This window comes from Acinonyx jubatus, chromosome C1, assembly GCF_027475565.1.
Source record: "Acinonyx jubatus isolate Ajub_Pintada_27869175 chromosome C1, VMU_Ajub_asm_v1.0, whole genome shotgun sequence".
Classification (NCBI taxonomy): Eukaryota; Metazoa; Chordata; class Mammalia; order Carnivora; family Felidae; genus Acinonyx; species Acinonyx jubatus.
Window position 1 is genome coordinate 45222463 of NC_069381.1, and position 26509 is coordinate 45248971.

The following is a 26509-nucleotide window of genomic DNA, read 5'->3' on the forward strand; positions in this document are numbered from 1 at the left end:
CCGAACTCACGGACTGTGAGATCATGACCTGATCCAAAGTTGGCCGCTTAACCACCTGAGCCACCCAGGCACCCCATGTGATGACAATTTAAAGACTAAATGAGGGGCGCCTGGGTGGCTCAGTCAGTTAAGCGTCAGACTTCGGCTCAGGTCATGATCTCACGGTCCGTGAGTTCGAGCCCCACGTCGGGCTCTGTGCTGACAGCTCAGAGCCTGGAGCCTGCTTCGGATTCTGTGTCTCCCTCTCTCTGCTCCTCCCCTGTTCACGCTCTGTCTCTCTCTGTCTCAAAAATAAATAAACGTTAAAAAAAATTTAAAAAAAAAAGACTAAATGAATTATCCAAAAATCACAACTTCATGAAATCTCAGATTTGTAATGAATATTCAGAAGATTTTCATTTAGAAACTCACACATATCAGGGCAGAAATAGTAAAGTGATTCAAAATAGTTAACACCCGAAATCTGAAAATTCTTGGCTTAATGCTGAGAAATATTTGGAATATAATAAGATCAAGCTGTTTTTATCTGATGCTTGACTCTATGCTAAGGATTCTATCAGATACAAATTCAGCTAAGACTTAATGACACGAAGCTATGACATAAAGCTCCCAGCAGCAAATGAGTGAGAACATAAAATTCTTGTAGGGATTTATTTTTTAATGTACGTTTGAAAAATGTTCCTAACAGATGAGAAAAAGTAAGGAGCTATTCATAAAACCTTTGGCTTATTTCCATGAAAATGTTCCATTTATTGAACAGGAAATAAGGTGTAGAATGTACTTTTAACCAAACTAAGAATTCATTTCTCCAATTTATAAAAGCTGTTCATTCCTTCTACTACCAATCCAAACATTTCCTCATCTGTACCTCTCAAGAGGCTTGTGACTCTTTAAAAGAAGTTCAAGAATAAGTGTTTATGACACCCTCTTTCCTGAAGAGGAGGAAAAAACAATTCCTTTTCAATGTTGCTAAACTCTGGTGGGTGACAAAGCTGGGGGTTACTTGGTGTGATGAGAAACTTGCCAGAGTTCCCAGTTTATTCGTTAACAAGGCAACCTTTTTTAAGGGGAAAGCCTAGAGTTTGCTAGGGTGCATCCATATTTTGTAGAATAAATTTTGCCCTGATGGGGGAGGAGCAGGATGTTGTTAAGACTGTCAGACTTGGGATGTAGCAGTCGTAGAAAAACAGGTAAATATAAAAATGCAGAGCAGACTTGGGGTGCCTGGGTGGCTCAGTCAGTTGAGCAGCCGACTTCCGCTCAGGTCTATAATCTCACAGCGCGTGAGTTCGAGCCCCGCGTCAGGCTCTGTGCTGACAGCTCAGAGCCTGGAGCCTGTCTCTGTCTCTCTCAAAAATAAATAAACATTAAAAAATGCAGAGCAGACTTAACCAACAAAGTGGTTACAGAGGCAAAAGAGGCAAAGTATGGAACAACTGGTGAGAGTTAACCACAGACAGGTGTCTTTACAACTAATGCGGAAAGTCTTTGCAGCACGAATTCAGGGCTGAGGCCAAGTTTTGGATTCAAGAAACATAGTCAGTGCTGGTACTTAGAAATATGGGACTTATCAAAGACAGTTTTGATTCATTATCTCTCTAAAAAAATCTTCCTTGCCTTCAGGTTATTTTTTTTTTAATGTGTATTTATTGATTTTTGTGTGAGAGGAAAGGGAGGGGCAGAGAGAGAGAGGGAGACAGAGAATCCCAAGCAGGCTCCATGCTGTCAGCACAGAGACCCACACCAGACTCAAACCCACAAACCGTGAGATCATGACGTGAGCCAAAATCAAGAGTTGGACCTTTGACTGAGCCACCCACGTGCCCCCCAGGTTATTTTAAGCTATCACCACTTGATTCAGCGTTTTCTCTCTAGGCATCATAAAGATACATTAGATTTTTGAGTGAGGGAGTAAAGAAAAGGGCAGGAAGAGTGTATAATCAGACTGTTTTTTTACAACCCCATGTTTCTGAGAGTATTTATGTCACAGGCAATGAAAAGTAACAAAAGTCCAGTGATTTCTTTCCTATGCAACTAAAGAGAGTTTGGCGGAAAAAAATAAGAGGTGCCATTTTAATTCATGGGTTAAAAAGGAATAAGTCAAAAAATAATGACTTACTTTTAAATTGTTTCATGGTGGGGCACCTGAGGGGCTCGGCTGGTTAAGCATTTGCCTCTTGATTTCAGCTCAGGTCATGATCTCACAGTTTGTGGGATTGAGCCCCGAGATAGGCTCTGCACTGACAGCACGAAGCCTGCTTGTGATTCTCTTTCTCCCTCTCATTCTGCCCTCCCCCACTCTCTCTCTCTCAAAATAAATAAATAAACATGGAAAAAACAAATTGTCTCATTAGTACAAGTCTTCTTGAGAAGGTGAGCTTCAGGGCATTGTTCACGGGTTACTTCTTTTGTATGTAGCATGGTAGGCACTAGAAAATTCTTGAGGCTTGAATGACATTCTGAAAGATTAGCATTTAGCTTACCAAAAGAATTCCTCCAATGATTCACCTTTACAATAGACCTGATAACAGTTACCTGAAAAAAAGCTACATTAAAAATGATTGTACAGCAGCCAAATTATGCAAAGAGCCCAAAAGTCCATCAACTGATGAATGGATAAAGATGTGGTCTACACATCCATACACAAGGGAATATTACTAGGCAATCAAAAAGAATGAAATGTTGCCATTTGCAACAACATGGATGGAACTAGAGTTTATTATGCTAAGTGACATAAGTCAGAGAAAGACAAATAACATATGACTTCACTCATATACAGAATTTAAGAAACAAAACATGAATATAGGGGAAGAGAAGGAAAAATAAAATAAGATAAAAACAGGAAGGCAAACCACAAGAGACTCTTAAATACAGAGAGCAAACTGAGAGTTGCTAGAGGGGAGGCAGGTGGGGGGATGGGTTAAATAGGTGATGGGCGATAAGGAGGGCACTTGTTGGGATGATCATTGGGTGTTGCGTGTAAATGATAAATCACTAAATTCTACTGAAACCCAATACTGCACTGTATGTTAACTAACTTGAATCTAAAAAAAAAAATGGTTGTAAGTTTTATTAAAGAGAATTAGAATCAGATTTAAAGCAAAACAAAAAGAATGCCTTCAAATTTATTTTTACTTTTTTCTTTGTTGTTCCCAAAACAAGACTTGAAAAAGATTATAAAAGGCTGGAAATATACATTTTAAAAAATAGAGGATGATACTTAAGGTGGTTTCTTTTTTTTCCTCCTGAGGAAAAATTTAAAGACCTATTTATTTCCAGGAATATAGTTGAAGATTGCTTTGAATTCTTTTTTTTTTCCCCTGGAAAAACTCATGAGAGATGCTGTGATAAGTTTCTCATTATGCATTATGATTTTTAGCATATCCCTAATCTCTGTCTGCAGCCAAGTAAGCCTGACATTCCACACACTTTGTTACATGATCTATGTGAGATATCAAGAGGATCAAATCAGGAAAGTGTATGAGAGCAGGATCACGGTAGGGATGCCAACCACATGCTCACTTTCTAAATTCTGGCAAGGGAACCCAAGTGTCAACTTTGCACAGAGACGTCCTCCCTACATGCCTTCTCCCTTTCTCCCAGCATCAGGAGCAGCTTTCTGGGGCACTTGGATGATTACACAAAGAGGAAAAACAAAGTGGGGGGAAATAAAAGCTGCCTCCAGTCTTTGAAAAAGTGGAAGGTGTTCCCTGAGAAGGGGAGAATTACCCACGCAGGTAGAAGGAGCAGAGAGACAGGTGCTCCAGGGCTGGGCTACTATGGTTTGCAGGGATAACGGGTTGGGGCTGAGCGTGCATGATAACTTCCTCCTGGTGCTCAGTCCTCCTGAGACATTTGTTTCAAGTTCTGCGTTGTATAATGGGGTCTAAACCAAAAGAACAAAATCGCCTTTCACTTTTTTTTTTAACTTTTTAAAGTTTATTTATTTTGAGAGAGAGCCCGTGCATGTGTGAGAGGGGGAAGGGGCAGAAAGAGAGGAGAGAATCCCAAGCAGGCTCCGTGTACTGTCAGTGCAAAGCCCGATGTGGGGCTCCAACTCACCAACTGTGAGATCATGACCTGAGCTGAAATTAAATGACCTGAGCTGAAATCAAGAGTCAGACGCTTAACCGCTTAACCGCTTAACCGACTGAGCCACCCAGGCACCCCCAAGATCACCTTTTCAATTGTTAAAGAGTTGTAGTCACTGGGAGGAAAAAAAAATCCCTCCTCCTCAATTTTGGGGATCAAGAAAGCAGCAGTGGGCGCCAGATGGAAAAGCAAGTGCTGGGGAACATGGGAAATGGGAAAGAGTAGCAGTTACTTGGGTTACACAGAGAATAGAGAGGTCAGACCATACTAACACCTCAGGGAAAACTCAGTTCCTGTAAACATTTCTATTTGTTTCCAAGGTTAGTATGGCCTGGAAAAAAGAAGCGTATTTCTTTTAAGTGAAACTATTATTTTATTTCAAATTTGGCTTATAAAGGACAATACTAACTTCCTCTAGCCCATACAAATAAATTATTTTTGGCTCTAAGCAGTGATAGATAAAATGAGCAGACTAATTTTGGACAAAAAGCAAAGTCTGAAATCCCTCTGAAGTTGGTAATGGAAATAGTATTCCTTCCTTCTTTTATTCATTCATCAAACATTCAAAGAAAGCCTTCTGGGGAGACAAGAGATTGGCATAACTAGTTATCAATAATAGTATAAATGCAGTAGTTTATGATTGCTTATTTTAACAAAATAAATCATATCAGATTCAGAAGCATTGTTTTTACAGCTCTCTCCCATGGGAAGGGTAGAATTATGACAAGGGCTCTAGGAACTAGTGTGCTATTCAAGTATAAAAAAAGAAGAGAATTACAGCTGTATGGGAATATAATGAAGAATAAGATTTTTCTTGTTCTTAGGCTTTTGTAGTCACTCTGTACCAATTACTGTCCTAGAAAGTGGTAATTACACAAAAGAGATACAGGTACAGGTCAATAGAACACTGAGCGAAAGATTCTGGGGGAGTTCTAGCCCAGAGTCATTAGAGAATCCTTAGTGAAGGTGGAAAAACATGGGCATGATTATGTGATATAAGACTTTAAAAGGCAAGATAGCTCTTTAATTATTAAACAATACATTTTTATTTTATTTTTAAAAAATTTTTTAAGTTTATTCATTTTTGAGAGAGAGAGACAAGAGTATGAGCAGGGGAGGGGTAGAGAGAGAGGGAGACACAGAATCCGAAGTAGGCTCCAGGCTCCGAGCTGTCAGCACAGAGCCTGATGCGGGGCTCGAACTCACAAACTGTGAGATCATGACCTGAGCTGAAGTCGGATGCTCAACCGACTGCGCCACCCAGGCACCCCATTAAACAATACATTTTTAAAGCATATATTAAGAACCTAGGTGATTGGGATACAGAGATTAACAGGATAAAATCCTTGCACTTGAACACTGCAGGGAAGGGATATAAGCACCAAAAGAGGCAGAAGAAACAATGCTATAGAGCAAAATACGACATTAGAGCACAGTATGGTGCTAGAACAGAAGTGATACAGGACCTTACAGGAGTAAACAGGAAGAACCCTTTAGGGCTGCCTGGGAGGGGAGAGGTGAATCCAGATAACATTATGCCTGAAGTGAGATTTCATTTGTTACTCATTCACTCCACTGACATGTATTAAGTACATGTATCAACATATATTAAGTACCGTTACCATGTACTGTGTATACAGCTTGCCCTCAAGGGATTAATAGTCAAACAGTGAACGAGACCTATAAATAGGTAAGTACAATGAGGGATTTAATTGTATAAAGCACACGACATTATTAAAGACAGCGTGGTCAACTGTATCTGGGACGTTGCAGAACGGCGGGACCGAGGAGGCGAATTTTGAAACCCGTGGAGGTATTTGTTAGGCAGACCGTGATCAAGAGTACCAACGGCTAAAGGAGTTCTAGACAATGAGAACAAGGAACTTGTCTGCTATAGCTTCATGTGTACACAGAATGGAAAAGACCTACAGGTAAGAAAGATGAGAAAAGAAATGCGATTAGTAAGGAGATTAGAGAGGCCCTTGAATGCAGACTGAAAGAGTTTGAATTTTACTCTTTAGACGAGTACTTTTCAAAGTAGAATTCACTAAGTCCTTGAGTTCCAACGAAATCTCTAAGAAAGGTACTGGGCATGCCAAAACAGCAGATTTCAGGGGTCCATGAATTCCAGACTATGGAGCTTTAAACATTAATCATTAGGCAATGTAAAGTCTTTGCACGTTTTTATTTTATGTATTTATTCAATTTTAATTTTTTAAAAAAATTGAGACAGAGAGTGCACGAGCAGGAAAGAGAGAGAGAGAGAGAGAGAGAGAGAGAGAGAGAGAGAGAGAGAGAGAGAATATTAAGCAGGCTCCATAGCTCAGCATGGAACCCAACGCAGGGCTCAATCCCCCAGCCATTAGATCATGACCAGAGCTGAAATCAAGAGTTGGATGCTTAGTCGACTGAGCCCCGCGGGTGCCCTGTCTTTGAACATTTTTTAAAAATATTTTTTTATGTTTATTGTTGAGAGACAGAGACAGAGAGACAGAGTGAGAGCAGGGGAGGGGCAGAGAGAGAGGGAGACACAGAGTCCAAAGCAGGCTCCAGGCCCTGAGCTGTCAGCACAGAGCCTGGCGTGGGGCTCGAACTCACAAACCGCGAGATCATGACCTGAGCCGAAGTCAGACGCTTAACCGACTGAGCCACCCAGGCACCCCTTTTTAAAAATTTTTTTATGTTTATTTATTTTTGAGAGAGAGAGAGAGAGACAGAGACAGAGAGTGAGGAAAGGGCAGAGAGAGAGGGAGCCATCTTGGAACATTTTTAAGGAAGAAAGCGATAGGCTAAGAATTGTTTAAGGAAGATTCATCCACTTAGAGGTCATCCAAAATTGTTCCATTTCTCTCCTAATTCATAAATAAGCAGTCACTAAATCCTATTCATTCTTCCTCTTCAATATGACTCGAATCCACCCTTTCCTCTCCTTCCCTGTGGGAACTGCCAGTGGTTCGAGTCCTTAACCTTTTTTCCCCTGGTCAAATACAAGAGCCTTCTAACCTACGGTTCCTTACTCTTCAGGCACTTCTATCCATGATTTTGTCCTACCCCTTCTTGCACCATTTTTGCAATCTATTAAAGTGTATATGATTTCCATTAGAGTATAAGTCCAGGTATGAGAGGTCCTGCAGGACTGTCGAATCAGGATTCACTGCTAAACGTTCCACGGGTATTCATTCTGTCTTACACCATCATTCCCCCCCCCTGCTTCTACGGGTTCATACCAATCAGCACGCAAGCATGTGGCATTTTTCCTCATCCTAAACCATTCCCTCTTGTCTCCACATTCCCCAATTGCTACTACCCCCTGCAAAGCAAACTTCATAAATTTCTCTGCTCCCTTTCGTAGCTGAGAATTGGAGGGAATCGTCTTCTCCTAGGTCTTCGCTTCAATTTTCTCCTCAACTCACTCCATTCACACCACCATCATCATACCACTATCAAGTCCATGATCAAATCCAATAGTCAACTCTTCAACTCCAACTTGCTTAACCTCTTGGTAGCATTAGGCAAGGCTGCCAATAGGGTCTTGAAACAGTTGATAATACTTTCTTAAACTTCTTCCTACCTTAGTGGATATTCCTTCTTAGTATCTTTTTTTTTTCCCCTAACTCCTCTTCCTTTTATAGTTCTCTAAGTCTGACCTACCTCAGTGCAAGAATCTCTTCCTTTTGCTCTTTATATTGATTTCCCAAGGGATCGCCAGTCCCAGGGTATATAAACTGATGGTTTTGAAACTTGAATTTACTGTCTGGACCTGTCCCCTGAGGTTCCCATTCTTCTGGTTGACTACTTACTGTACGAATCCTTTTGAATTTGGTTAAACTTCTCACACTCACCATGGTCAAGACAGAATTGTGTCCCTCGTCCTTCCCTTCGTCCCAACTGATTTCTCATGAAGTCTTTTGCATGTCAGTCCGTGGCACCCCCGTCCATCTGGTTGTATGGGCCAAAAGAAATCAAAGTGTTTCATTCGTTTCTGTGATTCTTCTCACATCACTCATCCGACCACTGGCAAATCCTCTTGGATAAAGATTGTATCAAAATATATGCCGAATTTGGATGGTTGTCCCCATCCTCACTGCTATCACCCTAGTGTAAGCGCCTATTGGCCCTCAGCTGTTTCTACTACACAATGGCCTCTCAGTTTCTCTGCTTCAACTCTTGTCCCTTTCGACTCTTTTCCACACGGCCATCCAGAGAGGTCTTTAAGTTTATGATTCATATCATGCCAGTCTCCTGTTCCAAAATCCTCCAAAAACTATGATCACACTGTTTAAAAAGTCCGGAGTTTTTACTATAGCCTAACCAATATGATCTGGCTGTAAGCATTCTTTTCTTTTCTTTTTTTTTAAGTTTATTTATTTTGAGAGAGAGAACCAGTGGGGGAAGGGCAGAGAGAGAGGGGGACAGAGGATCTGAAGCTGGCTCTGCAGTGACAGCAGCAAGCCCAATGTGGGGCTCAAAACCCTTGAACCATGAGATCATGACATGAGCCACATATAGACGCTTAACCAACTGAGCCACCCAGGTGCCCCTGGCTCTAAGCATTCTAATTGCAACGCCATCTATTCTCATTCTTGTACTCACCACTCTGGGCACATTGGTTTTCTTGCTGTATCTTCTGTATGCTATTTGTACTATCTCAGGGTCTTTGCTCTTGCCTCTGTGTGCAATGCTCTGATCTCAGACATTTCAATGGTTCCTTCCTTCATATAATTCTCAGCTGTCTGCTCAAATGCTACATTCTCAGAGAGACTTTCTCTGACAACCCGTATAAAATGCCTGTTCAACCCTTCCCCCTTCCTCACTTTCATCTGTGCATCCATTTACTCTGCTCATTTTTCTTTACTGCACTTGTCACTAATATTACATTAGATTATATATTTGATTGCTTGTTTATTGTCTGGCTTTCCCCCTAGAATGCGACAAAGACCCTCTCCTTGACAGGATTGTTGTCAGACTCCTCTGAGCCCAATTAGGCCCCACCCTTGGGCACACTTAGGCTCTCCCCTTGGGCACCCACCCTTGGGCAAGAATACTACTAAGTTAGGGGCGTCTGGGTGGCCCAGTCTGTTAAGCGTCTGTTAAGCGGCTCAGGTCATGATCTCACGGTCTGTGAGTTCAAGCCCCGCGTCGGGCTCTGTGCTGACTGCTCAGAGCTTGGAGCCTGCTTCAGATTCTGTGTCTCCCTCTCTCTCTGCCCCTCTCCTGTTCATGTTCTGTCTCTCTCTGTCTCAAAAATAAAAAAATAAAAAAGAATACTACTGAGTTAGTTCAGCCAGACTAATAACCCTCACTACTCAACAAAGTTCTTCATCTTTACCATCACCTTGTCCTGTTAAGTCACTTTAGCAAAGAATTACTTTTTTTTTTTTTTTTTTACTATTTTTTAAAAGTAATCTGGATGCTCAACATGGGGTTCACATTCACGAACCCATGATCAAGAGTCACATGCTCTAGCCTTTTAGTAATTTCCTACCCACTGACCCTCCCATCTTGCTCCTTGTCTATAAATCCCTACTTTTCATTATTGTACTTGGAATTGAGCCAAATCTCTCTCCTACTGTAAAACCCCAATGCAATAGCCCTTATCCTATAGGGATGGAGACACAGACACACACACAAATATATCAATAATATAAATAATATTATAATAATATAAATAATAAAATATACCTTACCTTCCTTAAAATTGTATCCTAGAAGAGTGTGTGGCTCTCAGTAGGCATTCAAAACATCTTTGTTCAATAAATGAATATATTTAGAACAAGGAACGATATACTCAGAGAAGTTGGGAATCTTTAATAGATAAAGCTAATTTTATACCACTTCTAAAACATTTCAATATTTTAAGAACAAAGGGTGAAAGGTTTACTAATAAATACTTTAAAAAGTATTAATACGTTTAATTTCATAGAATCACAACTTCAGAGTTAAGAACGCTTCAAGGGCACCTACTGCCCCACATTCTAATTAAAAAAAAAAAAGAAAAGAAAGAAAAGAAACTGAATTCTTTGGTTATTTTTTAAAGGTCTTTATTCTTAGAGGGTGAATTATTTTGTCATTTACAGACCATTTGGAAATTTTGAAATTACATAATTGATCTTAAGTTTGCACTAACTAATCATGTCAAAGCTTTGTAGTTAATGCTAACAGGATTGAGCCAACAAGCCAAAGCATTAACACCCACTTGAGGTCATTAAAAGTGGATTACAAAAGACTTCAAATAATATATATATACTATATTGTTTTGTCAAGGGTTGTTTTAATTCCAAAGCATGGCCATAACAAAGTTGATAATCAATTCAAGGTGACATTGATATCTCATTCAACCTCACCAATTTAAAAGTATTTAGTATAGATAGGCACTGAATTCATGCCAGGAGGGAAATAATTGATTTAGCTGATCTAAAAGTGTGTTTGAGCTTTTTTCAGGCAAGCTGTCAACACACACATGAAAGCAAGATTCTAAAAATGCCGTCAGATCCATAATGTTTATACAGCAAAGCAAACAACCTTTGTTATTCCAATTAATGCATCTGCTCTTGGAAGAAATTTGATCCAAAATGTTTTATTTTTCTCAGCTACACTGAAAATTACAATGTTGACTCACATTGAAGCAATTTAGAAATGTACTCAGCCACAAAATGGAAATGGATTACATTAAGTTTAATATCTGTGACTAGGGTACCTGCTAAAAATTACATCTCAAAGTTACATATTATATTTCCTTGAAAGGGTTTCAAGTATTGTCACACATATTACATCTACTTATCCTTTTGGAGAAGGTTGGGCCCAGAAATATTATTCTCTCAACCTTACAAACCAGTAATAACAAATGTCAAGAGGTAGATGGGTATAGGGAAAATAATGTACCAAGAGCAGTTTGTTGATACCTTGGGCTATAGCCTACAGTACTTTCTTGTAATCCTATCTTTTTCCTTTGATAGTTTCATTTTAAAATGGGGAGTGGGGACTGGGAGTTGAATTTCCTAACAATTGAAAAGAACTTTCAGTATAATCTATTTCAACTCTACTAGTTTTACCAATGAGATATCAAATGATCTGTTTTTTTTTTTTTTAAGTGTATTTATTTTGAGTGAGAGAGCTCATGAGCAGGGAAGGGACAGAGAGAGAGGGAGGGAGACCTAATTCCAGCAAGCTCCATGCTATCAGCACAGAGCTTCACATGGGACTTGATCCCATCAACTGTGAGATCATGACCTGAGCTGAAATAAAGAGTTGGGCATTCAACTGACTGAGCCAGCCAGGTGCCCCTAAAGTACTTTTTTTATCAGTGAAATATTTTATCTGGTTATTTGCTTTCAAATACCTTAGGAAACAAATTAAAAAGTGCCAAGATAGACTGGTAAATGTTAACACTGTTTATAATCATCAAGGGTAGGGGTTATTTCTACTACCTAATTTGGTTTATGTTTGGAATTTTTCATAATAAAAATTAGATAATTATTGGTCTTGTAATACATAAAACATACCATCAACGCAGTTCATTAATCACTGAATGTCCAACTTTTCTTATTTTATATATGTTTTAAGTTTATTTATTTAGAGAGAGAGCACATGCGAGCAGTTCATTAATCACTGAATGTCCAACTCTTCTTATTTTATATATGTTTTAAGTTTATTTATTTAGAGAGAGAGAGCACATGCGAGTGTGTGCAGAAAAGGGGCAGAAAGTAATGGAGAGAGAGAATCCCAAGCAGGCTCCAGGCTATCAGCGCAGAACCTGATCCAGGGCTCAATCTCATGAACCGTGAGAACCATGAGATCATGACCCAAGCCAAAATCAAGAGTTGGACGCTTAACCAAGTGAGCCACCCAGGGGGCCCATCAACTCTTCTTATTTTAAACTTCAGAGCAATAACAGAAATGCCTTAGGATGAATCTATAAGGTCCTACATGTTCTCCCTTATGCCTATTTCCAATCTCACTAATGACTACTGCACTAAAGATAGAAAATTATGCTTTGTAGTTAATACGCATTTGCATAAAATAAAACTATTAATTTTGACTTTTTAATTTTATTATTTTTTTATTAAACGTTTTCATTTAAGTAATCTCCACACTCTACATGGGGTTCAAACTCACGACCCCAAGATCAGGAGTCATATGCTTTTTGAACTGAGCCCGCTAGGCACCCAACTTCTTTTTTTAAAGTGCTCTTCCCTATATTCTTGTTCCTTGATTCTATGGTTTAGTAACTATTTTGCTTATTTCAATTCAGCAAATATTTCTGGAATGATGTACCACTTTCTGTTAGGCCCTAGGAACAGCAGATGGGGTATGTAATTTTTCTATGTATCTATCTATGAAATATTTACTTATATATAAGTATATATGAAAAATACATGAGATATTAATATATAATAGAATTGATAGATGCTCTATTAGCTGTATGAAGAAAGTCCTATGGGGACCCCAAAGAGAAATGTGTGATCAAAAACTTGATGAATAATGTCAGAGGAAGGACAGAATTATCTTTCTATGTGCTCTATAAAGAATATTAGGGGCACCTGGGTGGCTTAGCTGGTTGAGGGTCTGACTCTTGATTTTGGCTCAGGTCATGATCCCAGGATTGTGGGATTGAGCCCTGCGCTGGGCTCAGTGCTGAGCATGTTGTCTGCTTGGGATTCTCTCTCCCTCTTCCTCGCTCCTCTACCTTGCTCATATGCCCCCCCTTCTCTCCCTAAAAGAAAATAAAAAATTATAAAACATGAAGAGACAATCAAAGAATATGCTTCCAAAAATGTACACAAGTATTATAGAGGTGGGTGGGACAATTAATTTATAAAAATGTTATTTTTCTGGATTTAGGAATGTTTGTGTTGTCAGCTTCAAAGGATGTGTACATAGTTGTGTTCTCTCTTTCAAATAAATACTCTTTCATACACAAGTTTGTATTTTTTTTCCTTACAGAGGTCCTGCACATTATATAAACTTCAGGTGCCACACAACGTGAATCCACTTGAGTGCTTGTAATTTGCTAGGCACTATTCTGGGAGCCAAGGATCCATCAGTGAACAAAACAGAGAAAAAAAAAACAACCCTCTCTCTTTGAAGCTTACATTCTAGTTAGGAGTGACAAGCAAAACGAAAACATAACAAACGAGGAAATGAAATAGTATGTCAGAAAGTAAGTGCCATGGGGGAAAAAGAAACAGTTGAGAAGGGTAGGGGGAAGGAGAGCACGCAGGGCAGAGAGTATGGGTGGGCTGGTACTTCCCATGTTAAAATAAGGTGGTCAAAGCAGGTAAGTCTCATGGGGAAGGTGACTGAGCAAAGACTTGAAGGAACTGGTTGTTGAGAATACCAGTGGAATCTAGTGTAGTATATTTGGCTAGTGGTAGTCCATTATTCTCTTATTCAAGCTCTGAGTATTTGAAGTAAAATAACCCCAAAGACCCAGTATCAGTGGGTAAAGCAGTTAATAGCTGGAGCAGGGTTGAGAACTAAATGGCTGTCTGGGGCACCAATCTAGAGATAGGTACTAAAGAACATAGGGACAGTATAGCATCACTGGAAAATAATCAAATGGGTAATATTGTTATTTACCAGAACATCTCTGTTGGTGGTGGGGGCTCGGTGGTGGTGAGACCTCCAAGGGGCACGGCACTTAAGGAGATTTGTTCTGATGAACAGTCAGGTTTGTACTCCTGGGGAGGGTGAGGCAGTTGGGAACCACATCCAAAATGCCCCAGGGCAAGAGGAGGCTGCTCCCTGCCAATGAGAGAGTGGTGCTTTCCCAGCCTTCTCAGCCCTTAGGGTTCAATCTTGCTGCCAAACTGAGGTCAGGAAGACAGCTAAACGGATAAGCTTGAAGTATACATTGTTGGCCTGCCCTAGACATAACCATGAGAATGGGACTCCAATCGTGAACATTTTAAATGTTCTTAGAACAGCACATTTGGTTTTCTTTGGCAGCTGTGGTATGGTAGAGAGACCAAAGGACAAGTCAGAAGTGCATAGGGGTTCTGATGCGTCTGCCACTTAGCCGATTTAAGTTTTACCATCTACAAAATGGGGGTAATAATAAGTTTCTTTTATGGCAGTCAAATGAGATGATTGTGTTCAAATGAACGTTTTAATCAGCAAAGTATATACTTGTCGGCATAATAATAAAGCTACAAGGTCGTTCGCAGTTGCTGGGTAAGGATCATAGTTATGAAGTATATAATAACAAGTTGTAATTATCGAGGAGTAAAGATGGTGTGTAAAATGCTTTAAAATCTCCATTTATAATCTGCCTTCGTGGCGAATCAAGAAAACAATCTAACAGACTTTTCAATGTCTTTTACTGGTGTATCAGAAGAAGAGACATACATCATCTGTCCCAAAAGCAAAATTAAGTATTCTCTTTTCTTACTTATTTGAACGAATACCCAAATGAAGGTTCAGCATTAAAAATAACTGGCTGTTTTCTCCCAATTGCCAGGTAGGTAGAGTGATTCTTAAATGATACTTCTTGTCAGCAAGAAAGATGATCCCAAGAATGAACGAAAATAGCCTCTGTTCAACAGCTGTGATATTTATAATTTATAAGCTGTGATCATCTCTCATCAGATTGCCTTGGTGTCTGAACAAGAAAGGATGTACGTTTGCCATTCGTGTATCTATCACTTCTCAGAAAATAAACTTTTATTACATTTTATTCCTTCTGATCAATACATTTCTCTCTTTACACATAAACAGTGTGATAAGAGGCTTCCTGTTTGAGGAGCATGACCTTGAAACTCTAGTGTTATGCACAAGTTAAGTATGTTCAACTACTCCGTAAACATTCCGTTCCAATCATCAAATCATTTTTAAGCACTGAAAGGCAACCCTGAAGACTCAGACCACATGGAAGGAAGAAAGGGAGGGAGGATAGGAGAGATCAATTCGTAACGAAATTCTTGTCAGTCTTTAATACTGTGCCTGCGTGTCACGCTTCCAGTTTCCTCTCACCCTTCTCCCCTATTTCGATCTCTTATTTTTAATTTATGTCCTTATATCGCCCTTGCTCTTCACAATTCTCTAGGTCCTTTATGTATTTTACTTGCTTTGCTCATTACATTGTTTCCCTTTTCATTTCACTATTGCCCCCTTTGGGCAACTCTACGACCAGCTAAATCTACACTTCATATAAGCATGTGCTAAATTACAATCGAGCAAAAATCGTGACTGTGCGTTACTGGAGAACTAAATGCAAATCAGAACTGAGAGCTCTTGGGGAGAGAGCTCTTGCACCACAGGGCAAGAGAACGGACAATTACAAAATGCACAGTGGAGAACAACTGAAGAGAGCACAAGTATTGCGTCCTCTGTGTGCCAAGACCTGCATCAGAAACACCCCGCCCATGACTCGAAAAACTTCCCGCTAGCGCTCCGCAGACTGACCTTCGATCGAGGCCCTTCCCCACCGCCGCCTCCCCCTGACGTCCCTTACACCCGCACTTTAGACTTCACGTCTCTCTCTCCCCACACCTCAGGCCTGCCTCTCTTCAAATTCGATTCCCACGTCGCCGCACGCCGACGCTCGGCCCCTCTCGGCTCACACGTTAGCTCCCCTCGGTTTCTCCCACGGCGGGTTCCGAAGCCGGCTCCCGCGCTAGGCGCCCCCCACAGGTGGAGGGGGCCAACCCCCTCCCAGCCCGGCTCCCTCCCCCGCGCACCTGGCTGCCTCCAGGACCGCCCCGCCCCCCTCCGGCGCCCCGCCCAGCCCCCCAGCCGCCGCCGCTGCCGCCGCCGCCGCTGCTCGCGCCCGGACGCTCCCACGCTGCCGCCGCCGCCGCCACCGCCTCCCGCGCGCCGCGCCCGCCCCGCGCCCCTCGGCGACTCGGGCCTCCCCCCACCCCCCCGCCGCGGGCCCGCTGCACTGTGGGTAGGCGGCGGCCACACTGAGGAGCCCGCGGCGGCGGCCGCACTCGCACTGAGGAGCCGGCGGCGGAGCGAGGCTGCGCGCGCAGAAGATGGCTGAGAAGCAGAAGCACGACGGGCGGGTGAAGATCGGACACTACGTGCTGGGTGATACGCTGGGCGTCGGCACCTTCGGCAAAGTGAAGAGTTGAGTACGCGCCGGAGGCCGCCGCGCGGGGCTGTCCGCTCGCAGGAGGCCGGGCCGGGCGGCGGGAGCCCGGCGCGCCCAGGGCCGCGGGCGGGCGCGGGCCTGGCGGCAGGTGGAGCGGGCCCGGGAGCCCCGCGAGGGCGGGCGTGGGGGCGGCGGCGGGGACGACGGCGGGCCCGGGGTGTGACCGGCGGTCCGTGCCCGGGTGGGTGACGCCGGAGGTCGGGCTGGGGGGCAGGGTGCCTTGCAGCGGAGTCGGTGTGGGCGGCGCCGGGGAGTAAGACCCGGTGCCGGTGAGCGAGTTTCCAGCGCCTCAGGTGCCTTGCTGGGTGCTTCGCGTGTGAGCTCATTTCATCCTTGCGGCGACTCGGCGCAGGTGTTGTCCTCACCTTGAAGGGGGGAAAACGGGGACCCCTAGAGGTTTGGGAACGAGCCCAAGGTCACACCGAAATTGGCAGAAGCAGGATGAGGTGCAAAATGTCTTCCAGTACTGGCCAGGCCGGGAGGGGCCTGCCGTCCGACGCTCGTGCTCCGAGACTCGGGTTGGTGGGGCGGACGCTTTCGGGCAGGTTCCCAGGGCCTGCAGGTGGGGGCGTGAACGCAGGGAGGCCGCTGCAGCGGGTCTGGGCTCGGTTAGATCTGGGGGTCTCAAGGGTGCTTGGCGTGTGGAAAGAAGTCTAGGAAGGCTTCTGGAATGGGGACAGATTAAAGGTTCCTTGGTGTTTGCCCTCGGAGCGTGCCGGGCTCAGGAGGCCAGAACTGCTAAGACCTGTCCAGCTGAGGTCTGTTTTCTTGGTGATGGGATCCCATTTTGGGTGTAGAGAAACAGGCTGCTTTTGAATGTCATTTTATGTTTTTTTACTTGTTACTAGTTAAGTATTGAACCTTTTTTTTTTTTTTTGATGTTAATAGGAGTCACATGGGGTTTTATTAATCTGTCCTGTCTTCAGAATTAGAACAGCTTATTAGAAATACTTTCCGTTGGATTGTTGTAAATCCAGAATTACAAGTCAAACGTCAGCTTTTTTCTTTGCTGTAGGCAGTCTGAGATTTTACTCTCAGGCCTTTAGTTCCCTGTAAACTTCATATTTTAAGCCTCAAGTCAAAGGTGTTAAATAGGTAGAAGGAACTCGTTCATTCCCGTGGCATAGATCATCTTATTTACTTGCACGTGTCTGATGCTATTTTATTCGGAAGGCACTTGCCGAGCACCTGCTGTGTGCTAGACATCATTCTAGGCGGTGGGGATACAATAAGGAACACAGCCACATTAAAATCTCTCCTTTGGGGCGCCTGGGTGGCTCAGTTGGTTAAGCCACCGACTTCGGCTCAGGTCATGATCTCGCGGTCTGTGAGTTCGAGCCCCGCGTCGGGCTCTGTGCTGACAGCTCAGACCCTGGAGCCTACTTTGGATTCTATGTCTCCCCCTCTCTCTACCCCTCCGCTGCTCACGCTCTGTGTCTCTCTGTCTCTGGATGATAAATAAACGTTAAAAAAAATTAAATAAAATCTCTCCTTTTGTGGAGCTTATGTTCTAGTAGGAGGAGACAAAAGATCAGAATATATGTGTAAAATATGTAGTCAGTTTAGTGCTACTGAGAAAAATGAATCAGGGAGGAGAGTGAGTTTTGTGAGGTTAGCAGTTTTCAATAAGGTGGTCAGGCCAAGTCTCACAGACAAGGTGGTATTTGTGTAAAGACCTGAAAAGTTTGTAAAAATTTTTGAAGTACTATGTGCGCCATAAAGTCCTGGGGTATTATAAAAGGCTTCCTAGAGCGGCTACCCAAGAGGATATATTTAGGATGAATATAGGAAGATCCAAGCCTTAGATTCATGCCTGTAAGGTTACTTGCCATTCAGTGTCATTACTGAGGGCTACCGTGTCATGACATGATCCATTTACTCAAGCAAGCTGTGCCTCTGCCATCTGGGCATGTATACCCTCAAAGTTATATAACTTACCCTGCATCTTTTCAAACTGTGTTAAAATGTTTGTCGTTTTGAATTCTTACATAATTTGAATGTAGACGAAAACACCCATCAGATCAACTGGCCCATTGTCAAAGGACGACTTAAATCTCTTTTGTATATACTCTTGAGCAGCTTCCAGGCACTGGCTTCTTAAAATATAAACCAGTGGAAGGTACGCTGATTTATGAGAAATCCTTTTCCTGGAGGGCCCAGTCTAATGAACAATCGGAGGAGTGTTTTTAACACCATGTTGGAGCCTCTCTAAAGTTAGACTGTGATTTCCCATCCCGGATTAGAAGTAGTACAGTTGCTCAATAAAAATGGTAGAAATTGCTGTAGTCAGTCTTATTTAATTCTTCAGGGGACAACAAACAAAAGTACACGTTTTTTTGTTTTTTTTTTTAATTTTTTTTTTTCTCAACATTTATTTATTTTTGGGACAGAGAGAGACAGAGCATGAACGGGGGAGGGGCAGAGAGAGAGGGAGACACAGAATCGGAAACAGGCTCCAGGCTCTGAGCCTTCAGCCCAGAGCCTGACGCCGGGCTCGAACTCCCGGACCGCGAGATCGTGACCTGGCTGAAGTCGGACGCTTAACTGACTGCGCCACCCAGGCGCCCCAAAAGTACACGTATTTTTAAAAACTTGTATTTTTGGGGGCGTCTGGGTGGCTCAGTCGGTTCAGTGTCCAGCTCAGGTCATGATCTCACAGTTTATGAGTTCAAAGCCCACATGAGGCTCTCTGCTGTCATCGTGGAGCCTGCTTGGGATCCTCTGTCTCCCTCTCCCCCTTCCCCACTCTCTCTCAAAAACAAACATTTAAAAAATGTATTTTTTAAAAAGAAAAATATACCTTTATTGAGGCATGTTTACGTATCATAAAATTCACCCATTTCAAATATATGATTCATTAATTTTTAGTAACTTTATTGATGATGCAACCATCATCATAGATGGAACCAACATCAACTTTAAAACATTTTTATCACCACAGTAAGATCCCTCATGTTCATTTATAGTTCATCTTTGTTCCCACCAGCAGCCTCAGGAAACCCCTAATCTGTTTTCTGTCTGAATAAAGTTTATTTCTCTGGACACTTCTGATAAATAGGATCATTCAATATGGAGCCTTTCATATTTCCTTTAACGATGTGTTTAGGCTTATGCATGAGGTAACGTGTCAATAGTTTATTCCTTTTTATTGCTAAATAATGTTCCATTGTGTGGACATGCCACTTTCTGCCTGTACATTGACCAGTTGATGGACACTGATTTCAGTTTGGGGCTATTACAAATAATGCTGCCACAGGGATGCCTCGGTGACTCAGTCAGTTAAGCGTCTGACTTCGGCTCAGGTCATGATCTCACGGTCTGTGAGTTCGAGCCCCACGTCGGGCTCTGTGCTGACAGCTCGGAGCCTGGAGCCTGCTTTGGATTCTGTGTCTCCCTCTCTCTCTGCCCCTCCCCTGTTTGCGCTCTCTCTCTCAAAGATAAAAATGTTAAAAAAATTTACGAATAATGCTACCACAAATAATTGGATGCAAATCTTTGGGCACATGTTTTCATATATCTTGGTCAGGTATCTAGGAGAAGAATTGTTGGGACATATCATAGTTTGTATGTTAGCTTTTTGAAAAACTGCAAACTTTTCAAAAGTGGTTGTACCATTGTACTATCCTACCCACAATGTATGAAGGTTCTCCTTTCTCTACATCCTTACCAACATTTGTTGTTGTGTGTTTTAAAGGCATTTTGATGGGTGGAAATGGTGTCCATTGTGGCTTTAATTTGCATTTGTTAATGATTAATGATACTATCTTCAGATACTTATTAGCCATGTATTTATTGTCTTGGGTGAGATATCTCTTCATATCTTTTGCTCATCCCATGAGCTGAATTGTAAGAATTCTTTACAAATTTTGGGTCCAAGTTCCTTATTGGATGCAGTTTGTAAATATTTTCTCCTAATCTGTTTGACTTTTCATTTTCTTAACGGTGTCTTTTGAAGTTTAAAAGTTTTGAATTTTCATGAGGTCCAATTTATTGATTCTTGTTTTTATGGACCTTGCTTTTGATGCTATATCCAAGAAATCTTTGCTTTAGATCTCAGGGATTTTCTCTTACGTTGTCTTCTAAATATTTTGTTTTAGCCCTCACATTTAAGTGTATGACCCATTTTGAGTTAATTTTTGAGTATAAGAGGAGGTTCTAAGATCAGCTTTTTGAATGAATACCCAGTTGTTCCAGTACAATTGAAATGTATTGAAAACATATTTTTAATTGTTATATAGATTTAGACCTTGTAAATTTTATTTCTACCAAATAACTTAATGATAGATGATTTAGTTTTTTTTTTTAAGTTTTTTATTTGAGAGAGAGAGGTAGAGAATCTCAAGCAGGCTCCATGCCGTCAGCACAGAGCCCGACGTGGGGTTCACCTCAGTAACTGTGAAATCATGACCTGAGCCTAAATTCAGAGTTGGACGCTTAACTGACTGAGCCATTCAGGCGCCCCGGTGATTTGGTTTTATATGGTTTTAAAAACATGGAAATGGAAGAGTAAGTAGCATTATTTTTATGTGTGCCTTTTCTCTTTAACTGTTAGGCTAATTACAGATTTTTAAGATTTAACTTGGTGTAGCAACTTATAGGCCGTTAGGTACGATAAGCAAAAATTGAAAGTGGCATAATTTTCATTTGATAGCACTTGTTTCAAGTCATTTTTTAAAAGTATAAAGAACTTTTCTTTTTGCTGTTAAATAATGGAAGGTTTATTTAAAAAGTTCTAAACTGATTTTCTCCATTGTTTTGTTAGATTACCGGAGAAGTGCTATGGAAACAAGTGATGTAGGCTGACAGAATTTAAAAGTCATGCTTTTTATCTACTTAAGTTTTTTCTCCACGTTGATTTAGTTCATATTCTTTCCAGGGTAGGGTAGAACTGCTTGAGAACTGTTGAAGAGCTCTTGTAATTGGACGTGTTCAGCTCTTACCTCAATAGTAACGATGATAGAAATACAAGAATAGATCTGTTGTTTTGTGTTCTACAAAGACTGATTCAAGAATATATGTAATACAATGCTAATTATTTATTTGAAAAGCAGCCTGCGTTTTCAAGTTGAGTACTGATAGATTTGGTTTATGAAATATTTACTCTTTGTCAGAAGACACCACTGGATACTTTGCAAGCACATTAGCCCTTTTCTAGCTAGTAGTTTCATTAAGGAATTACCTTCCCTGTTTTTCGGATAGTTCTGTGAATGGCCCACAGACTTGGCTTTCAAAAAATTGTACTAATTCCCCACTTATTTATTTACTGTTTCCTCACTTAACAGGAAAGATAAGCAGATGGAATTTTTATTACATTTTTTAAGTAGGCTTCATGCCCAGTGTGGAGCTGAATGTGGGGCTTGAACTCACGACCCTGAGATCGAGACCTGAGCTGAGATCAAGAGTCCGAGGCTTAAGTGAGCTCTCCAGGTGCTCCTTTTTATTACATTTTTAAAAACAAGCAGTGTTACATTTTTTGAAATGTAACGAGTACTAAATGGTAAGTTGAATATTGGACAACTACCTGGTCAGTTGGTGGACCAGAATGTTGTACCTGTGGCATACTGGCCCCTGCTGGGATTGTTTTTGACTTCCTGGGCCTTGTTTTCTTTTTCTCCTAAAGGAGAGCGCTAGAACATGTAATCTATTGGATCCTTTCCAACTTTAAACTGATTTTTAAAAAGATTTAATTCCTCCAAATGGGTATTTTTAATTGTTCCTTCTCTATTAATGGAAATTTGAGTTACTGAAGACCAGAGCTGAAATGTAGATGTAATGGAGAACAAAAGAAAAGGGAAACACATCTGTAACAATTTAGTGATAAAAGCTACAACTCAAGGGGCACCTGGGTGGTTCAGTTGGTTAAGCCTCTGACTTCAACTCAGGTCATGATCTCTCTGCTCATGAGTCTGAGCCCCATCCTGGGCTCTGTGCTGACAGCTTGAAGCTCGAAGCCGGGAGCCTGCTTCAGATTTTGTCTCCCTCTCTCTGTCCCTCTCCTGCTAAAAGCTACAACTAGACTCAGTTTTTTAATATTTTAAGTACTATAAAATGCATTTGATTTTATTTATTCCCCAGAATAACCTTGAGTTTGTTATTATCTCCATTTTACAAATGACGAAATTGAGAATCCTATACCTTAAGTGACTGGCTCAAGGTCACAGTGCTAGGTAAGTGGCAGAATTGGCAATCATAAGCCAGATTTTCTGACTCCAGAGTCTGTGTTCCATGCAGTGTAAAGTCAAGATGCATAGTGTGTTGTTTTGAGTTTTAAATCTACAAGAATGTAATTTCACATATCTGTAGGTATTCATCAAGTATTAAAAAAGATTGATGTTTCATTTTAGTTCGCATTTAGAATAAAATTGTTCTTTGAAAATCCATCATATGCATGATTAAAATTTATTTTTTCATATTCCTAACTTTAATGCCTTAATCCATTCCTTATATGGATGAACATGCTGAATTCTGACAGTTTTAAACCAAATTTCTTGTAAATGCCAGGTATTTCAGTTTTTTCTTATTATGAAAGTAACCCTGACTAAAGATTACCAGTAACCTTTAGTAGCCAAAGTAAAGAGAACTTACAAAAACGATTTGATGTCCTAGAAGGAACATAGGTCTAAGAAGGCTTTAGCCCTGGATTTTAATTCCATTTTACCACTAGTTATGTGGCTTTGGGAAAACTAGTAACCTTCTTTGAGCCTGTTTCCTCCTTTGTAAAATGGCAGTAACAGCATTCGGCCTACTGCCTTCTAGAATTTTTATGAGGATTAAATGAGGTACATAAAATGGCTTTAAGAATGATAAAGTGGCAGTGTTGTGAAGATGCCTGGGTGCATGGGTGTTGTGAATCAATTCTGCACTCTCTGTGAAGTGTTAGTGTTTGCTGTGTTCAAATATGCCTTCAGTTCTGATAGAGACATGGAGACAGAGCTGTAACAATTTGCCCCTGTTTTTTGGATGCCTACATTGAAGGAAGTTCTAAATGACTAACTTGGCTTGTGTTATGTGATAATTACTAATTTTTTTATTGAAATGCAGTTGTTTTTGGGTAAGTCATGTAATTTTTTTCCCCACAAACATGAAAAATGACTAAAATAAGAAAAAGGCAAGTAATAGTGGATGTTCATATAACTTACTAGCTGAACTGATTTTACTTTTAAAATTATTCAGATTCTAAGCAAGTGTTAAACAGTAGTCCCAAATAATAAAGATATATTTCTACTCAAGTACTAGAAGGTTAGTGTTTAGGGGCTCCTGGGTAGCTCAAGTCAGTTAAAACGTCCAACCTTGGCTCAGGTCATGATCTCATGGTTTGTGAGTTTGAGCCCCACGTCTGACTCTGTGTTGACAGCGTGGAGCCTGGTTGGGATTCTGTGTCTCCCTCTCTCTCTGCCCCTCCCCTGCTCTCTCTGTCTCTCTCTCAAAAATAAATAAATGTTAAAAAATTTTTTTAGAAGGTTAGTGTTTGAATCAAAATCAATTCAGTGGTATCTCTCAAAAATTGGATAAAGGATGTGGTGTTTAGACTTTTTTTCCCCCTGACTTCTGTATCGCGTAGATGATTTCAGCATTGATAATTTGGTCCTTAATTTCTGAATGGATTTTGTTCCTTTTGTGTAATCAGTTCACGGGACTCTCAGAAGATGTTTTTTTCCCTTAAGAAACAATGTTAAAAATGGTGGATAGGTTCAAAGTAAGTGCACAAAGGCAACATGGTATATAGTACAAAGACCATTGGATTTGGAAGACCTGGGGTGGAACGTTTGCTATGTTGTAAGCCTGCTGAGTGGCCTTAAAGTCACTTGATCTGTAAAAAAGGGGAATAATACCACATGTTCTCTTACATTGTTGTGAGAAGAACATGAAAAAATGTAGGTGAAGAGACCCTCATAAGTCCTTAACTCTCATGTAATTTTATGTAAGTAGGTCTTATGTATATAAACCCCATAATTAGTTGAATTCTGAGAATAACCTGTGATCTGGTTCTGAGACCAGAAGTTTATTTAATGAGGGGGAGGAAGACTTTACGATCTTCTGTTTAGTGTTTCCCAGCTCTCTTCTGATATTTTTTTCTGATGTGTTCAGAAAACTCTGAGTCTCTAGATACTGCTCACTATCACCCTCTCCTATACACTACTCCCCGTGCATAGGTGTGAACGTGTAACTGACTTATATTCCAGATCCTGTGGCTGCAATCACAGATCTCTTGAGAAAAGGAGGCAGAAGTTAGGAGAAGGAAAAGAATGTGAGCAGCAGCTGGCATTTTTTTATTCATAAAGAGTCATTTTTAAGGCTCTACTTAGAGTAGAACCAAAATTAATACAGTTCAGTTTTTTAAACTACAGAAAATGCACTTTGTGTTCAAAATGTCTTTGTACCAAACTTTCTCTTAGTATATGTGTGTAAATCTAGAGAGGATTTTGGAAGTTTGATCATAGACTGAAGTAATTACTTCAGTTCTGTGGACTTTATCCCTTTCCCATGCTGACACAGGACTGCTTATAGTGTTTCTTTGTTTGTTTGTTTTGGTAAAAACATGCCAAAATATTAATTTATCTTGTCATCCATGTTAGTTTTCCTTAAAACATTTGGTAGTATTTGTAATGGTGACACCCATTTATTCTTCTGGGATTCTTGTACTTTCCTTGATGATAGGGAAAATATTTTATAGAGAAAGTAATTTTTTTGAGTCAGGCTGATAATTTGACCTAGCAGAAGATCTAATCTCAAATCCTCAAAGAGATAACGAGTAAGTGGGTAGCACAAGATTCCTAAAATACTCAATGTGTTATAAGTAGAGCAAATCTACCTAGTATGTGTATCAGATAAAAACATAAGAGCACCTTGAATCAGGTTGAATGGATTTTTATCTGTTAAATGGCTGAAATGCATATACAAAGCAATGTGTTTACTTTGAAATGTAGTGAGCCATTTTATTTTTAGTATAGTGTATTAAGGAAAGAATTTCAGGCAGCTCTTATCTCTGCTAATAATAGAAACCTTTTTCACCCTTCAAGGGAACAGTATTCTTGCTTAAGTGCTGTCTTACGTTTAACCATATTTGCCTCTGATAAATTTTACCATATTTTTTTAGGTGGTGCCTTTGTTTTTAAAGTGGTAATCTTTTTAAACCTGCCATTAGGTTTTTTTTTTAAACAACTTTTTATATGGTTAAGGAAAATGGTCAAATCTTGCAATAAACATGTCTCAGTCTGAATGCCCATGTATTAACTTACTAAGATACTTCTTTTCAGAAAATTTTCTTCATATTATTTATACAGTCTTACATAGTATTAAATACATGATCAGTAGTATTAAATATATGTTCACATTTAACGTCTCTTAACTCCTAAATTATGAATTAGTTATAAGGTAGTTTATCTAGCTGTCATAATTGAAAATCATGGAATTAAAAAATTTGAATATACCATAATTTTTTTCCAAATTCTCATTTTACTTGATAAATACTATAAATATCAGTTAATTTCATTTTCTTTTTAAAGGTGTTTGAATATAGATTGGCACTATATGGTATTCCATACTTCACTTCTCCCAAGCTTAGTTAGTGAGATAATAAAACTGATATGTATTTAGCATTTACTGTGCTTAGTCATTTTGGATTTTACGCAGAATATTTTTACCAGTATTAAAAATGTGGCAATGATGCTGCTATAGCTGATTTACTAATTTAAAACAAAGTGGGAAATATTCATTGGGAATTTACCTAAATGCGTCTTGTCTCACATTTGAATTCTAAGTCAAATATATGATGAATCCACCTTTTACTCAGATTGATATCAGCTTCTACCTAGTGCTCTACTAATTCACCGTTAGACAGTGTAATAGTTATACTATATGTTGTAAACTTGATTTCAGCAAGAATTTGACTTTGTGTCTTACAGTAACTTTGTGGATAAGATGAAGAAATGTGCTGTGTGTGGTTTATTGCTGCTGAATAACTATTCCCAAAGAAACCAGGTGTCATCCTAAGGGGAAATCTTGGACCTTGACTCTATTTAATTAGTAATATTTCTTATTTGGGATGGTACAAAGCTAGATGAGGCGATTAATAGACAAATTACAAAAGCAGAATTTAAATTTATATTAACACTTAGACTGCTGTGCAAAAACCAAGAAGGTGAAATTGAATAGGGGCAAGTGTAAAATCTAGCACTTAAGTTAAAAACAAAGAAGAGGTGCATAAAAGACTAGAACAGTTTGACACTCGTTCTTGAAATGTTGGAGTTTTAGCTGACTATAAGCTGAGGAAGTGTATGTTTTGAATGCTTTAAATGTAAAAATTGTTACCACATGGAAAAT

The 26509-nt window shown here is 40.4% G+C and overlaps 1 protein-coding gene and 1 long non-coding RNA gene across 6 annotated transcripts in view; one reads left to right on the forward strand and one right to left on the reverse strand.

Moving 5' to 3' along the window:
* LOC128313876 (uncharacterized) overlaps window positions 1-15736 on the reverse strand; it is a 33772-nt gene extending 18036 nt beyond the window's left edge. Inside the window, exons 1-3 of one of the 2 annotated variants that reach the window (XR_008294913.1) lie at window positions 15583-15736; window positions 7935-8031; window positions 2654-6017 (exon numbers count right to left, since the gene is read on the reverse strand). This is a non-coding gene — a long non-coding RNA (uncharacterized LOC128313876). Of the gene's footprint in view, window positions 1-2653; window positions 6018-7934; window positions 8032-15582 lie in introns of those variants that run through there. The other variant, XR_008294912.1, reaches the window with a different exon arrangement.
* Window positions 15737-15951: 215 nt separating this feature from the next.
* The window catches only part of PRKAA2 (protein kinase AMP-activated catalytic subunit alpha 2), a 77435-nt gene continuing 66877 nt past the window's right edge, over window positions 15952-26509 (forward strand). The window contains exon 1 of one of the 4 annotated variants that reach the window (XR_008294904.1): window positions 15952-16161. Coding sequence is in view for 2 of the 4 variants with exons in the window: in XM_027059079.2 (XP_026914880.1) it covers window positions 16068-16161 (94 nt within the window). In the remaining 2 variants the exon portion in view is untranslated. The remainder of the gene's footprint in view (window positions 16162-26509) is intronic. The other 3 variants (XM_027059079.2, XM_053214119.1, XM_027059081.2) reach the window with 3 other exon arrangements.